The sequence below is a fragment of the Geotrypetes seraphini genome, chromosome 1 (assembly GCF_902459505.1).
Source record: "Geotrypetes seraphini chromosome 1, aGeoSer1.1, whole genome shotgun sequence".
Lineage (NCBI taxonomy): Eukaryota > Metazoa > Chordata > Amphibia > Gymnophiona > Dermophiidae > Geotrypetes > Geotrypetes seraphini.
This window is the reverse complement of record NC_047084.1, coordinates 193,996,178-194,013,233: the sequence shown is the minus strand read 5'-3', so window position 1 is coordinate 194,013,233 and position 17,056 is coordinate 193,996,178. Positions and strand designations below refer to the sequence as shown.

General features: G+C 44.3%; 1 protein-coding gene across 1 annotated transcript in view; it reads left to right on the top strand.

Moving 5' to 3' along the window:
- Window positions 1-17,056, top strand: part of LOC117359821 — a 153,917-nt gene that overhangs the window by 53,384 nt on the left and 83,477 nt on the right. Inside the window, exons 13-15 of the mRNA XM_033943151.1 lie at window positions 2,596-2,754; window positions 5,051-5,174; window positions 10,847-11,056. Coding sequence (XP_033799042.1) covers window positions 2,596-2,754; window positions 5,051-5,174; window positions 10,847-11,056 — 493 coding nt within the window. The remainder of the gene's footprint in view (window positions 1-2,595; window positions 2,755-5,050; window positions 5,175-10,846; window positions 11,057-17,056) is intronic.

The following is a 17,056-nucleotide window of genomic DNA, read 5'->3' as shown; positions in this document are numbered from 1 at the left end:
GCTCACACTTCAAAATTCCACTTTGCATATACTGAAGGGTAGTTATTCATAGGCATAAAAAAACCTTCCACCTTTATATTTTTTTTATTTTTATTCATTTTTAAACTCACAATAAGTGTAACATAAAATACATACATTTTATACTTTAACATCACTTAATATATCTTCAAATTCTAACTCGCGTCAATTATCTCCCCTCCCTCATACCCAACAATTATTCATAAGTGAAAGAAATCATAAAATATTCCCAGCCCCCCACCCCACGAGAAATCTTCAAAAGGTTTCCACACTTTTATTTTTTTTAAGACTATTTATTAAATATCTCAAAGCAAATTGTATCACTTTTCCACTTAATCACCCTGTTTTTCCTGACTGTCTAGTCACTTGATATTCTAAGACATGTCCTCTGGCCACTTCTCCCTCCCCAACTATTTTTCACAAAAATATGAAAGTGTGGAAACTTTTTGAAGAACCCTCATTTTTATACACTGCTTATAGTCTAATCCAGGGGTGCCCAAAAGGTGATTGACCGGTAGATCGCGAAGGCAACGTGAGTTGATCGCGTTGCCTTCACATTCTACTTGCTTCCTGACTCAGAAGTGCCGAGCCGACCAACTTCCCCCACCCGACATCAATTCTGACGTTGGAGAGGAAGTTCTGGGCCAGACAATCGCTGCCTTGCTGGCCCGGAACTTCCTCTCCAACTTCAGAAATGATGTCGGGGAGAGGAAATCTGGTCGGCCCGACGCTTCTGTGTGGGGAAGCAGGGAGATCTTGGGGTGTTGGTGGTCTGGAGGCCTGTTCCCCAATGGTGGCAGCAGTGACAGAAAGAAAGAAGGGAAAAGAAAGAAGGGGAGGACAGGAAGAAAGAAAGAAAGGGGGCATGGAGAGAGAAAAACAGACAGAAAGAAAGAGGGGCAGGGAGACAGAAAGAAAGGGGGGACAGGAAGACAGAAAGAAAGGGGGCATGGAGAGAGAAAGACAAAGAAAGAAAGGGGGGCAGGGAGACAAAGAAAGAAAGAAAGAAAGGGGAAGGGGTAGGGAAAGAGGAAGAAAAAGTTGGCGGAGGGAAGAGGTCTGGAAGCATACAGCAGGTTGACAGAAGGGAAGAAATATTGGATGCACAGTCAGAAGAATAAATTGCAATCAGAGACTCATGAAATCACCAGACAACAAAAGTAGGAAAAATGATTTTATTTTCAATTTAGTGATGAAAATGTGTCCATTTTGAGAATTTATATCTGCTGTCTATATTTTGCACTATGGCCCACTTTTACTAAACAGTAATAGCAGTTTTTAGCACAGGGAGCCTATGAGCATCGATTGCAAGGCATTCAGCGCAGCTCCCTGCGCTAAAAACCACTATCATGGTTTAGTAAAAAGGGAGGGGGTATATTTGTCTATTTTTGTATAGTTGTTCCTGAGGTGACATTGCATAAAGTCATCTGCCTTGACCTCTTTGAAAACCCGTGGAATGTAAATGATAATTAACATTTTCTCTGCGTACAGTGTGCTTTATGTTTTTTAAAATTTTATTGTTGTTGATCATTTTGACTTGGCCATTTTAAAAGTAACTCACAAGCTCATAAAGTGTGGGCACCCCTGGTCTAATCAGTTTACATTCAGGTACTCAAGTATTTCTCTTTATCGGTCCTGGTGGGCCCACAATCTGACTAATGTACCTGGGGCAACAGAATGTTAGATGACTTACCCAGAGTCACAAGCAGCAGTGCTGGGCAGACCTAACCACTAGGCCATCCTCCACTTCCATTTATCTGTAGATAAATATTCAACCTCAGTATCAAACAAATATCCAAAATAAACCTTGCCTGTAAAGTAGGTTACTGAATCCTCATAGTCCCACCAACGATGGCCAGTGTTTCACCGTCCCTGCATCAGAGTGATATAGATCAATCTAGAGATGAAAAAAACTGACTATTGTGAGGCTTTAGCAAAAAGTATAATAAATAGATTTCCACATTACAGGAAAAAAAAATTACATTTAGCATGGAATAGAGAGAGAATTTGCAGTTCACTCAGATTTTCTCACAGGAAAAGCCCTGTGTACAATTTTGGAGGCCACATTACCACAAAGATGTGCGGAGAGTTGAGTCGGTTCAGAGAATGGCCACCCGGATGGTCTCAGGACTCAAGGATCTCCCGTATGGGGAACGGCTAGATAAGTTGCAGCTATATTCACTCGAGGAATGCAGAGAGAGGGGGGACATGATCGAGACGTTCAAATATGTCACGGGCCGTATCGAGGTGGAGGAAGATATCTTTTTTCTTAAAGGTCCCATGGCAACAAGAGGGCATCCGTTGAAACTCAGGGGTGGGAAATTTCATGGTGACACCAGAAAATATTTCTTCACCGAAAGAGTGGTTGATTGCTGGAATAGTCTTCCACTAGAGGTAATTGAAGCCAACAGCGTGTCAGATTTTAAGAAAAAATGGGATTGGCACATGGGATCTCTTCACGGAGGGAGTTAGGGCTTGGGACATTGGTATGGGCAGACTAGATAGGCCGTGGCCCTTTTCTGCCGTCAGTTTCTATGTTCTATGTTTCTATTTATTCATTTTGTTCCTTACATATAGTGTTAGTTCATTCACTGGAAGAGAAACCTTTCTACATGAATTAAGAACGAATGTCCAGCGTTACAACAGAAGACTGATTGTAGTCCATGGGGAAGCTGGAAGTGGAAAGAGTGCTATCATGGCAAAGACAGTGTCTTCCACTACCAACTGGATAGCAGGGTAAGTGCTAGATGGCATTAATTACAATTAATGAATTCACCATCTTCTATGATCCTCTGCATGAAATATTACTGAAAAAAAAAAACCCAAAAAAAACACAACTCATGAAAATATAATGTCATCAAAATAAGTAAGGAAATAAAAATACTATAGTGTCTTTAGCTTCTTAATACAGAAATTCTATTAAATGTGAAAACAAGTTTAATTATATCATAAATGCAGCATCTTACTTAGAGAGTATGATACTTGCACTAATATTATCACTATTCTGCACTCTGATGATATCTGGTTGTGTTTAGGAGAAACCATCATTCTGTCCTACATAGCAACTTAGTAAAGTGATATAGGCGTTTATTGTAGAAACATCTTCATGTGTAAATGGTGATTTCAGAAAGGCACTATTTACACGTCCAAATCCATATCATACAGGAATTTTCTGGGTACTCGAATTTGGAAGAACTTTGATCGCCTCAATTTTCCTTTTTGGTGGGCAAATGTATGCTCCAGTTATAAATATGAGAAAATGAATGCTGATATGTTGGGGCATAGCAATATATTTAAACTGGTTTGGAGCCCATTGACATCTTTCATTACTTCAGTATAGTTTAAAAATACCCTTCAGTTTAGTTGGTTCTATGTCTTAACACATCCAGGGAAGGGGGAAAGGGTGGGTGGGATTGCAGTATTATTTTACAGAAAGGAAGGTTACTGAATTTATCTATGTATGCGTGCTTTTATTGATTAATCAATGGGTGGGTGGGTTAAAAGTATTGCTCTGATATTTTGTAAGACAAATGTGCTTATCTTGTTTCGCCATATGTTCACATACTTATTTATTGCACTGTTAATATTTTAAAATCAATAAAGTTTAATTTAAAAAAATAAACTAAAGACCTTTCTTTTCGATTCCATATACTCTACCAGCAACTACATCTAACATTCTTCAACACCGAACTCTTCATCCTATTACCACCCTTGAACCACGTACTCAGCTAAGCACTGTTAATGACTGTAACAGACTCCATCTATCTCATGACATCATTCATTGTATCATATTAACTTTCTTGCTATACTTTATTCCTCCTCTAAATACTCTTTTAATGTACCTCCCATAGCTCCACTGAGTGGTACCAACTATCTCTTTCTCTACACCGAACAGCATTCTCTACCTCGAGAAATCCCAAAGGTCTTAATATACCTCTAGTACATCCTTGTATTGAAATATTTATTTTAGCTACTCTACAATGTACTAAATAGTTCTCCTTTTCTGTACTGCAAGTCACCTTGAATCTTTGTAAGCATAGTGCAACGCCCAAAAATACCAGACAGGAGGGTTTGGGCACCCTCCTACTGGTTTTGTTTGGGGGGAATGGGGAGGGTTCTGGCAGGAGAGATGGGCACCCTCCTGCCGGTTATGTTCGGGGTGGGGTTTCTGGCAGGAGGGATTGGGCATCCCCTCTGCTACGTTTGTTCAGGAGGGGAGGGTGTGGAAACTGGCGACCGCAGCCACGGCTGCTAAACTTATTGCAGCAGGGAGATCCCTTGCCGTGATAAGCTTAACAGCCACATCTACAACAACCCGATTCTCTAACCGGCATCTGTAACATGGCCGTCGGTTAGAGAATCGGGTATACTTTAATGGGCCTTAGGTCCGAATCTATATAGGATGCCCATTAGCTTCTGAGACCGGGCTGATTCTATAGAATCCAGGCCTCATTGCCTTCTTAGCTAATTTAATTGGGCATGCATCTTCAATTAGTAAATTTAATTGGATGCACTTCTTGAATTGGCGTTCAACTATGGCACCCAATTTTGGCCACCATATATGGAATCCAGGGGTTTGCACCTAATTTGCCTGCTAATTCTCCCGCCCAACTAATGCTCCCACCCCCTCTACAACAGGAAGTTGGAAGACATGGAATCTGGCAAGTCGAGTTGAAGGCCCTGTGCAGTCACAATGGGTCTAATTTAGATAACATGACAGTTACCTTGGTGCTGCTCCCCTTCCCAAATTTTGCTGCTCTAGGCAAAAGCTTAGTTTGCCTGTTGGTTGGACTAACTCTGCTAGAGTTTAATAAATGAATACGCGACCAATTGCATTGTTTGGAAATATGCAAGCATGCAATGTGGAATTAAGCGGAACACTTTGAATTCTCTAAGCTGGAAACATTTGAAAAAAATAATCGGCATTTTGTAATGGACATGTTCTCCCTGGGCCTTTGATCAATGATTACATAGAGTGCCAAAGCCAAAAATGTACTAGGAAACTGAAGAATGTTTTCTTTTTTTCATACAGTGACCTGAGAGTTGTGATTCGATTTATTGGTGTCACTGGTGACAGCAGAAATGTCCGCCTGCTTCTTCAAAACCTTTGCTATCAGGTTGCTGAGATTTATAATATCTCAACAACATTCTCCGAGGTACAGTAACGAAGCACATAGCAGCTCTCAGCAGAAGCATCCACCAGTTTTAAAGGGGATTTGATAAGCCTAGAAAAAAAGTCAATAAATCATTATCAGTCCAATAGATTTGTCTCCTTACCAAAAATCGTGCATACTAATCAGTATCTACCCTGGCACTAAACAGATAGTGCTGTGTTGGTTTTCCCAGATTTTCAGCAGCACTAGACAATTATGTCAGCACGATTTAACTGGAGCCTCTCCTGCCTGGTTAAATCATTTAAATATTAGGCCTTTAGTGTAGGCCTCCATATACGGGGTAATTCTATAACTGGACACCGCCAATTAAAATGCCCACAGTGTGTGCACTACAAATCTATTCTATTCTATCTATTGGTTTAATCCATGCACTAATTGGCTATGCCGATTAAAAGCCAATTAAAATGCCATTAAAAAATGGAGGCACATAAAGAACACCATTATTATGCCTACCGAAGTATTTTTTTGGGGTGCCATATATAAAATTTTCCTCTATATGGCTAATTAATCGTGTTCAATAGCATTCCTAAACCAGGGGCCTAGTATTTAAATGATTTAACCGAGCAGGAGAGGCTCCAGTTAAATCATGCTGACCAAGTGACCCCAAATTTTCTACGACACATAATTGGCTAGTGTAACTGGGGAGACTGCCACAGTGCTATCTGGTTAGTGCCTGGGTTGTTTTTTTTTTTTTTTTTTTTTTTTTTTTTGGGGGGGGGATAGAGTGTGGGCAGAACCAGGATTTATTTTGTTAGCAATAATTTTCAGATTGCTTACTAGCTAATTGCCCAAATAAAGTTAGGACATTAGAAAGACTGTTCTATGTTTGTTCAGCCATTTATTTAGACACCATTCTGAATATCAGCTGGCACCTAAATAACTTCTGGGAACTGGTCAGGACCTGTATAGTCAATGCTGGTGCCTGGATTATGGCTGGCACTGAATATTCAAGTCATATTCTGTCCACTGCATTCAGCGCCTTTAAAACTGCTGATCACTGTGGACTGAATATCAGGCCCTAAGGCCCTGATTCTATAAAGTCCACCTAAGGTTAGTTCACCACAGATTCTATAATATTGAGGCACCCATTATAGAATCATGCTCAGTGTTCTAATATTTAGGCATCCCGATTTATGCCAGGATTTTATTCATCTAAAGTTAGGTGCCAATATCGGAGCCTAACGGCACCTAATTTACAAAGAAGCACCTAACTCGAAAACATACCCACGATCCACCCCTAACTATGTCCACTTTTAGTGTAGGCGCTTTGGACTAGGCTCCTTCTTTGTATAGAACTGAGTTTTCAAAGTTAGGCGTCTAACTACTATTTATGATATTCAGTATTACCTCAGACCGTATGTATAATTTGATAACAATTTGATAACTTTATTTAGCATATATAATTTTTTGTATTCCAGTCATGGTACATGGACTTGTCATGCCGCTGGGGCTTGTGTGCATCTGTTTCATACCAGATGGGCCTCCCAAGGCAGACAGGTTTCAGTGGAGATGTCAGACTAACAATGTACCACCATCTGGGTAGCAGCAGATGAGTAGTGTTGAAGGCGGAGGATCACATCAAATTTATACTGCATAGAAGAAAGGCCCGGCAATCTACTTCTGTATTCTGCCACGAAAACTTGGATGATTTTCATCAAATCACTAGGACTTGACCATGAGTTCGATATTTATTTATTTAAAACATTTCTAACCCACCTAGACCTAAGCGATTAACAAAACTACAAATATAATCATCATATAACCAATATACAAATAAGTAAACAAACATATCTAACACATCTTCAATCAAGATCCTAGGTCAATCAAGAGAACACCTCCACAAACAAAGTTGTTTTCAATAGTTTCTTAAACTTCTGAATATCAGAAAGCAACCTCAGCTGTCCTGTTAGATTATTTCATAATAAAGCACATTCGACTGATATTATAGATGTTCTCATATTAGCACCTTTCTCTTGTGATACTAATGAAAAGTAAACTATTTTTTTCTAGTTACATTGGTGCTTGATTCTTATAGCACTTATTTCAGTAAGATGAGGAGATAGGAGCAAGAAATTATTGCAAGAAGAGCAGCGGTGGATTTACCATCTTCAGAGTTTACATCCAAAGAGACTTAATACCATGATTAACTGTCAAACGTTATTTTAATAATAGGATTGTATAGAAGAGAACATCTTTAAAATAATTCTAAAGATCGGGCTCCCGGTAGAATATTCAATAAATATAAAAGTAATTAACAAGATATAAAAAATTAAAGTAATTATAAAAATAAAAATAATTATTGAACCGCCTTACCATTAATCATTTATCATCAATCATTAATGATGAAAACATTAAGATGAGAAAGATTACTCTTAAAACTAAAAAAGAAAGGCTGTTTATAAACCAAGTAGGGTGTTTAGAACAATAATTTAGATCAAGTAATAAGATGGCACCACATTTGCAATGCTTTAATTTTTAGCTTGAAGTGTAGGCTTTACCGAGTAAGGGATACAAGGAGTGTAAGTTTCAGTTTAGAGTAATCTAATGTGCTTTTCTATACAATACAGTTTTGGCGCTCTTGCTTTCAGTACGCTATGTCATATACGTCATGATGTAGGCAGGTTTAAGCTAACAAAAAACACCTCTGCCTGAGAATGTGCCATTGCATAAAACCGTTAGGTCATAGAAGCCTGCACGGGAAGATCATTAAGCTTCCGTAGTTGACTCCCCAAAGAAAGAGACCGCACAGAATTTAAGTAAGTATAGAAAAATGTTAAGGTTTATAAATAGCTTAATTTTAAAAGGAAAATTAGTAATGTAAGAGTAGTTTTATAAAAACAGAGTAGGTAGAAAAAAATCTGTTTCAGAAACACTAGCCAAGGTTCCTTTCATCTAATATGGGTGGTGTCTCTTTCTGACAGGGTCGGTTAACAGAGTTAATAGTGGTTTTTGAACATCTCCTGAAGAAGCTCCAAGCTGAGTGAAACGGGGATGCTCCGTTGAGCAATATTACCATCAGCAATAAAACCTGAGCTATCGTTCCTTAAGCTGGGAGTGAACAATACTAGCAACTCGCTGTGGATAAAAGCTAAGTATATCAGTGGCAGCACAGCGAGAGGAACGATTGTACCTACTATTAATTTTATTACTAAGGATTTAATTAAAAAGAAGCAATTAGTTTATTTGGCTAATTTTTAATAAATAATTATTTAAATAAATAAAAATAAATTAATATTGGTGTGAGAATAGGGGATTACAAGAGACCTGTGATAGCTCATGAAGAGGTTGGATTGACAAGACTAGTTTTAGTCGAACAGCCGTGGGCACTTGAAGTCACTGTTCCCCCAAAAAGAAGGATAAAAAAGAAGAAATAAGTGCTATAAGAATCAAACACCAATGTAACTAGAAAGAAAGAGTTTATTTTTCATTAGTATCACAAGAGAAAGGTGTTGTGTCATTGACAGAAATTGAATAGGATAGTATCTCATATTAGCACCTAACATAATACTATATACCGTATTTTGTGCTCCTTAAGACACACTTTTTCCCCCCAAAAAGTGGGTGGAAATAAGGGTACATCTTATGGAGCGAATATAACTCCCCCCCCCAAGAGCCCTAAGAGAGGGATGTGTGACATAATAACCCATACCTCCCTCCTACCTCTAGATCAGGGTCTTTGGGTATAAGGAAGGAGCTCCTGCCTCCTGATTGGCAATTGGACAAAATGATTGCTTAGCGAAAGGAGAGGCGTGGTGCAGTGTTGGGACCCTAAGGGGCGGGATGGCATTCAGATTGGCTGCCTTGTTGTCAATAAGCAAAGTGCGGCCAGTGGGCAGTTGCGGGGGGGGGGGGGAGAGGGCGCGTGGCTCAGCATTGTGATTGGCCGTTTGTTGGATCGTAGGCGTGGAGTGGAGCTTGAGAGCGCAGCTCTGAACTGTCGGCTGTGAGCGCTCTTTGTGTGTGGGGCTGGGGAATGGGGTAGGGCAGAAGACCAGGCCCTTGAGCGGAGGAGCCATGCAGTGCAGCCCCCCTCCTAGCAGCCCCACACTCGATGCGCTGAGGCCAGCAGCGTTGGATGCCCCGTTGTCTGTCGTGCCCCCCACCCACCCAGCACCTTCAACCCTGGCTTGCTGCGGAGATGGCTGGAAGGTGGGCAGGCATGGACTCGCCCAGTGAAGGCAGAATGAACTGGGGTAGCCCCAGCACTGACTACATGATGTGGAGTAACTGGCAGAAAATTATCTGCAAGGGCAAGATATCCTCCTGGGAATTGGGGGGTTGGGGTGCACCAGTGTTCCAACTCCTCCCCCTCCCTCGGGGTCTGAATACAGGCAGCATAGGATGGCCATTCTTGTGGAAAAGTTGAAAGGCAACACTCTAGATGTCAAAATTGACATGTATGTCTACATTGACACACACAATAGGGTCTTGCTTTTGGCTGTTGGGCCCCTCTTTGGCCTCTGGCCCTCTCCTGCCTCCTGTTTCAGACCGCTGGGGAGAGGTGCCTGTCTTCAGCTACTGGGATGGAGGGAGGGGAGGGAAGGGAAGAAGAAAGGAGACCCTGGTAAGCGAGTTATCAGAAGACAACCAGAGCCTTGGACCACAACATGATTTGAATAATGACCAGACAACAAAAGGTAGAAAAATGATTTTATTTTCTGTGTTGTGATTACAATATGTCGGATTTGAAATGTGTATCTTGCCAGAGCTGGTATTTGACAGGGAGGGGAGGGGGACAGGGTACAGAGCCTGGCATGGAGTGAGGGGGGCTAGGTGCAGAGCCTGGTATATATTAATACACAGTTTGGTTCAGAATGTTTTTTTTCTTGTTTTCCTATTCTAAATCTAGGATGCGTCTTATGGAGCGAAAAATACGGTGTTCTAACACTCAAGAGTTCTAAAATTCTATGTAACAATATGTTGCCTGTAACGGCCAGTGGGAAGTTGCGGGGGACGTGGCTCAGCATTGTGATTGGCCGTTTGTTGGATCGTAGGCATGGAGTGGAGCTTGAGAGCGCAGCTCTGAACTGTAACCTGCCTAGAACTCTAATTAATGAGAATTTGGAAGGATATAAGATTGCATATAACATAACTTTCAATTAAGTCCAATTAAAGCTAATTGTGAGGTGCTGAGTGCCAGTATTGGCACCAATTGAGCCTATTGATTGATTGATTGATTAAGTTAGGCACTAATATCTGCGCCTAACTTTAGGCGGACTTTATAGAATCAGGGGGTAAATGTATATCAGATATGACAGTCTCTGCACTGTTATACATATTCAGTGCTGCTGAAAATATGTATAGCGCTGATGAAATACATGTAATTATTTTAATGCCACGGTTGGCATTTAATGTGGTAACCACCATCTCTGAATATTAAGCCCATAATATCTTGATGAAGATGAGTCCACAAGACCATGAAGAGCCCAAGCATCTGGGGATACAAATTTTATAACACTTCTGGTATTTTCTACACCTCTCCCAGTGACTTTTGCTCTCTTTAGTTCTGATCTGAAGTGAAATGAGCAGGACTACAAATACCATCGTACACCAGGAGATGAGTTTAGAAACTGTGCCTGGCTCAGGAGCCTTCCGGAAAGAGTCAAATTCTTGTACGCAACGTAATAACAATCTGTCTGTTTTTCCTTCTTAAGGATATTAAAGGTTTGAAGAATGAATTCTGCACATTATTGGAGTTTGCTTCTGAAGCAAGGCCTCTGCTGATAAGCCTGGATGGTTTAGATGAGCTGTCTAAGGAGCATAACAGTGACATATCATGGATTCCTGCTGAACTCCCTCCACATGTATATTTTATTGTTTCCACTTCTACTGATACAGACTGCTCATACTTAGAAACACTGCAGGTAAAATAGTTTCTTTTGTCTCATTATTTGATATCATTACTGTTGAGGGTGATATGATACAAACCTTCAAGTATCTAGTCAACTTGACTAAAGTGCCAAAAGGAAGCATTTTCTACCGAGTGCAAAACTTAGGGGTCCTTTTACTAAGGCGAGCTAACCAATTTAGTGCCCGCTAATTGATTTAGCGCACGCTAAAGATTAGCGCGTGCTAAATGCTAAGGTGCCCATTATATTCTATGGGCGCCTTAGCATTTAGCGCATGCTAATCTTAGGGCTCCTTTTACGAAGTTGCGTTAGCGGTTTTAGCGCACGCAGCTTTTTAGCGCACGCTAAACCCGCGCTACGTGGCTAGAACTAACGCCACTCAATGCCGGCGTTAGCATCTAGTGCGGCCGGCAGTCTAGCGTGCGCTATTAAGCGCATTAAACCGCTAACGCGGCTTCGTAAAAGGAGCCCTTAATGTCAAGGATTCTTCATACGAAAAGGAAAGCAGGGAAATTCAGAAGTACAGTAAGAAGATACATTGACATTGTGAGGTGGTGGACACATGGAAGAGGTGTCCAGCAGAAGTTTTAAGAGCCATAACAATGGTAGAACTCAAATATGAATGGGAAACACAGAGAGAGTAATAAACAAAGAGCAGGTCACTTTGGGTCAGATTCTGAAAAAAGTCGCCAAAAGTTAGGTGCCGGCAGGTGCCTAGATTGTGCCTACCAGCACCTAACTTAAGTGTTTTAATTGGTTTTAAGTGGCACAATAATTGGTTGTGCCATTAAATACTGATTAAAAACTCATTAAAAGAATTAGGCTCTGCTAAGCGACCTACGGAAAAGGCACCTGGGTTCATGGAGCCTAGTGGTGCCTAGTGACACTGAAGCCTGGAAATAGGCATGTTTAGGGGTGGTGCCGGATTTCACATAAGAACATAAGCAGTGCCTCCGCCGGGTCAGACCATAGGTCCATCCTGCCCAGCAGTCCGCTCCCGTGGCGGCCCAAACAGGTCACGACCTGTCTGAATCACCAGAAGGGGCCCCCTTGCCACCTTGGTTTCCCATTTAAGTCCTATCTTCCCATCGAAGTCCTAACCCTCCGGTCTTGCACATGCACGACCTGGTTGGGTTTCTATACTTTTTACCTGGATACCTCTCTCAGTATCCCACGATCCCTTTATCCCTCAGGAATCCATCCAATCCCTGTTTGAATCCCTGTACCGTACTCTGCCTGATCACTTCCTTCGGTAGCGCATTCCAAGTGTCCACGACCCTTTGGGTGAAAAAAAACTTCCTTACATTTGTTTTGAACCTATCTCCCTTCAGTTTCTCTGAATGCCCCCTCGTACCTGTTGTCCCCTCAGTTTGAAGAATCTGTCTCTATCCACCCTCTCTATGCCCCTCATGATCTTGAAGGTCTCTATCATATCTCCCCTGAGCCTCCTTTTTTCCAGAGAGAAGAGCCCCAGCCTATCCAACCTCTCGGCGTATGGGCAGTGTTCCAGCCCTTTTACCAGTTTCGTTGCTCTCCTTTGGACTCTCTCAGCTACCTCTTTATCCTCCTTTATCACTCCCTTCCTATCCCCATCGTCCAACGGCCCCACCTCCTCTCTCGCTGGTCGCTTCCCCTTTACGTAACTGAAGAATGCTTTGAAGTTTTTCGCCTCCCTGGCCAGACCCTCTTCGTATTTCCCTTTTGCTTTTCTAACCTCTCGGTGGCATTCCTTTTGGCATTTCCTGTGCGTCTGGTGATTTTCCTCCGTTGGGTCCTTTTTCCATCTCCGGAAGGATACTTTTTTGTCATTTATTGCCCTCTGCTTCAGTTGACATCCAAACCGGGTCCTTTGACCGCTTGTTCTTGCAGCCTTTCCTGAAACTAGGGACGTACATTCTTTGTGCTTCCTGCAGGATGTCCCTGAATAGGGTCCAGGCGCTTCCTACAGTCTCCATCTTAAAGATGTTTCTGAGCCTCCTCCCCACCATTTCCCTCATAGCAACATAGTTCCCTTTCCTGAAGTTGAGCGCAGTTGTTGCGGTCCTCCTTACTATGGGTGTCCCCCTTTCTAATGTGAATCTGATCGTGTTGTGGTCACTGTTGCCTAGTGGTCCTCCCACTTCTACCCCTCTTGCAGGCCCCCCTAATCCGTTTAGGATGAGGTCAAGAGTAGCACCCCCTCGCGTTGGTTCCTTGACTAGTTGCTCCATGAAGCAGTCCCTCACAGCTTCTACAAATCCTGTTTCCCTAGTGCAGTTGGAGTGACCCGTACTCCAGTCTATCCCCGGGTAGTTGAAGTCCCCCATCACTGTTACACTTCCAGTCCTGCATTCCTGTCTCAGTTCAGCTTCCAAGTCGTGTCTGACTCCTTCTGGCGTACCAGGTGGGCGATAGTACAGCCCCAGTTTTATGCCTGCACCCTTGTTTCCCGGCAATTTGACCCATAGCGATTCCAGCCCCTCTGCCTTCGTTGCCATATCCATCCCGACCGAGTAGATAGAGTCCTTTATATATAGTGCTATGCCTCCCCCCTTCTTGTGGGTCCTGTCCCTCCTGTAGAGCTTGTACCCCTGCAGCGCCACATCCCATTGATTCTCCTCTGTCCACCAGGTTTCTGTAATTCCAATTATATCCAGGTCCTCCCCCTTGGCCACGACTTCTAGTTCACCCATCTTGGCCATGAGGCTTCTTGCATTTGCGTATAGGCACCGCAGGTCCCGTCGTTTTTCCTCCACCTCCGCATTTACCTGGGCCACCTCCCCTTGAATTCCGGGCAGTTCTCCTGTTCCCTGTGCTTCTGCTTTGCCCTCAGCCTTTACCCTCGTAGCTTTCGGCTTCCCCACATTCCTGCCACCCCACTTCCCCACTTTTCCTCTGGGTTATCTAGCCCTACCGGCCCCCTCCTGGGCTATCATCCCTTGAGCCTCTGTTTGATCCCCCTCACCTTGTGGCACCCCTATATTGCCCTCAGCTTTCACCCTCGTGCCACCCAGTCCCCCTGTGTCTCCATGCCCCTTAGTCTCCTCCCAGCAAACTCCCTTTACCTGATGTTTCCCTCGCTGTCTGATCATAAGATCCACCGGTCCCTCTACTTCCTCCTTGCAGTCAGCCCGTTCAGCATCTGTTCTGGATACTGTTGTCCGAAGCGTCAACATCAGATCAGCTGTCGGCTTTCCCCCTCTCCTCAGTTTAAAGCCCTCTCGATCTCCTTCCTCACATTGGCTGCCAGTAGTCTAGTTCCCGCTGTGCTCAGGTGCAGGCCGTCCCGCCGGTAGAGCTTGCTCTTTCCCCAGAAGGACGTCCAGTTCCTCACAAAGTGGAAGCCCTCCTCCTGGCACCATCTCCTCATCCATGCATTCACAGCCTGGAGGTCTGCCTGCCTCTTTGCATCTGCTCTCGGTACAGGCAGGATCTCTGAGAATGCTATCCTCCGGGTACTCCGCTTCAGCTTTCGTCCCAGGACCCTGAACTGGTCAGTCAGTGTGGCCATGCTGAAGTTCCTCCGGCTCACATCATTCGTTCCAATGTGGATTATCACCGCAGTCTCCTCTGTCTCTGCTCCGTCCAGGATCCTCTCGATCCTATCAGTGATGTCTCGTGTCTTGGCCCCTGGGAGACAAGTCACTAGCCGGTCCTCCCTTCCTCCAGCTACGTGACTATCTACCTCTCTCAAGATCGAGTCTCCCACCACAATAGCAGACTTCCCTTTCCTCAGCAACCTCCTCTGTCTCAGGTCCGTGTCCATGGTGTAGTGCGGAGTCTCTCCCTCGGGGTCCCGGTGAGTCACGGTCTTCTCCTCTTGCGTGGTTCCTCCGCTAGGTCCTTCCCCGGTGTCGCCTTGTGGATCTTGGGTCTCATCTGCCGACATCCGTCTGTGCAGCTGCTGGTCCCGTTCCTCCACCTTCCTCCACCGCCACATGAAAGGCTGCTTAGGAAGCTGTGGAACCACTGGGTGGGCGGGGATGTACACAGATGGATCAAGCACTGGCTGTCAGGTAGACTACAGAGGGTCGGAGTAAAGGGCCAATATTCTGACTGGCGGGGAGTCACGAGCGGTGTGCCGCAGGGATCGGTGCTGGGGCCGCTACTCTTCAACATATTTATCAATGACCTGGAAACGGAGGCAAAGTGTGAGGTTATAAAATTTGCAGACGATACCAAGCTCTGCGCCAGAGTTAGGACCAGGGAGGAGTGTGAGGAACTGCAAAGGGACCTCGATAAGCTGGAGGACTGGGCAAACAAATGGTAAATGCGCTTTAACGTAGAAAAATGCAAGGTCATGCACATAGGGAAAAAGAAGAACCCGTTGTTCGAGTATAAAATGGGGGGGAGATTGCTGGAAGACACCGGACTTGAGAGAGACTTGGGTGTGCTAGTGGATCCATCCATGAAACCATCCGCACAGTGTGCAGCAGCCTCGAAGAAAGCCAACAGGATGCTGGGCATCATCAAGAGGGGCATATCAACCAGGACACGGGAAGTCATCATGCCGCTGTATCGAGCGATGGTGCGCCCACATCTGGAATACTGCGTTCAATATTGGTCGCCGCACCTCAAGAAGGACATGGCAGTTCTTGAGAGACTCCAAAGGAGGGCAACGAAACTGGTAAGAGGGCTGGAAAACTGCCCATATGCTGAGAGGCTGGATAAACTGGGGCTCTTCTCTCTGGAAAAGAGGAGGCTCAGGGGGGATATGATAGAGACCTTCAAAATACTTAGGGGCATAGAGAGGGTGGACAGGGACAGGTTCTTCAGACTAAAAGGGATGACAGGTACGAGGGGGCACCCAGAGAAACTGAAGGGAGATAGGTTCAAATCAAATGCAAGGAAGTTTTTCTTCACCCAAAGGGTTGTGGACAAATGGAATGCGCTCCCGGAGGAAGTGATCCGGCAGAGTACAGTACAGGGATTCAAACAGGGATTGGACAGATTCCTGAGGGAAAAGGGGATCGTAGGGTACTGAGGGAGGTGCTGGGGTGTTGCATAAGTATAGACAGCTCACCAGGTCGTGCAGGTGCAAGGCCGGAGGGTTAGGACATTGATGGGAAGATAGGACTTCGATGAGAAACCTAGGGGGCAAGGGGGCCCCTTCTGGTGATTAAGGCAGGTCATGACCTGTTGGGTCGCCGCGGGGGCGGACTGCTGGGCGGGATGGACCTCTGGTCTGACCCGGCAGAGGCACTGCTTATGTTCTTATGTTCTTATAGGCCTCCTCGATGAATCTCTCGAGGTCCCTCACATGTTCCACAATGGGGCCTGCTCCGTCTGTGTCCTTGGTTGACCAGCTCGTCTCCTCTGTGGTGCGCAGTCCCTCCAGTTCCTGGACCCTGACCCTCAATCTGCCAACCTCCATCCTCAGGCTTTCCAGTTCCTGACACCGACTGCATATGTACTCCCGCCTTCCCAAGAGGAGGTAGTCGTACATATTGCACTCTGTGCAGTATACCGGAAAGTACCTCTGGGATCCTGGGTCCTCCATCGCTGGCCGTGATTCTGCAAGGACCCTAGGTGCCAGAAATGTATACCTGTAAAGCCCTGGCCTACATTTCCAATGCCTAGGGTTCTTGCTAGCCATGATTCTAACCATGATTGGCACATGGTTGGCGCCCATTTTCTAGGTGCCTGCCATGGCAGGTGCCGCTTACAGAATCAGCCCCTGCCCCCTCTTTTACAAAGGTGCGCTAAGCTTTTTTAGCACGCACTAAATATTAGTGTGCGCTAAAAACGTGCTAAATGCTAACATGTGCATGTTAGCCTATAGACACGTTGGCGGTTAGCGTACACATTGATTAGTGCACGCTAAATCCACGCTAAAACGCTTAGCGTGCCTTTGTAAACGAGGGCCTTTGTGTTTATCCATTGAAAATTACATTTTGCTCATTGCCCCACCCCTCAGTGTGGGTAAATGTACATTTACACATTCACTTTAGCTTGCATAAGAAACGGGGCGAGGTAGACCGGGGAGGAAAAAAGTATGTAGAGATTCATATTTAAATCTTTGCACCTGCATTCTGC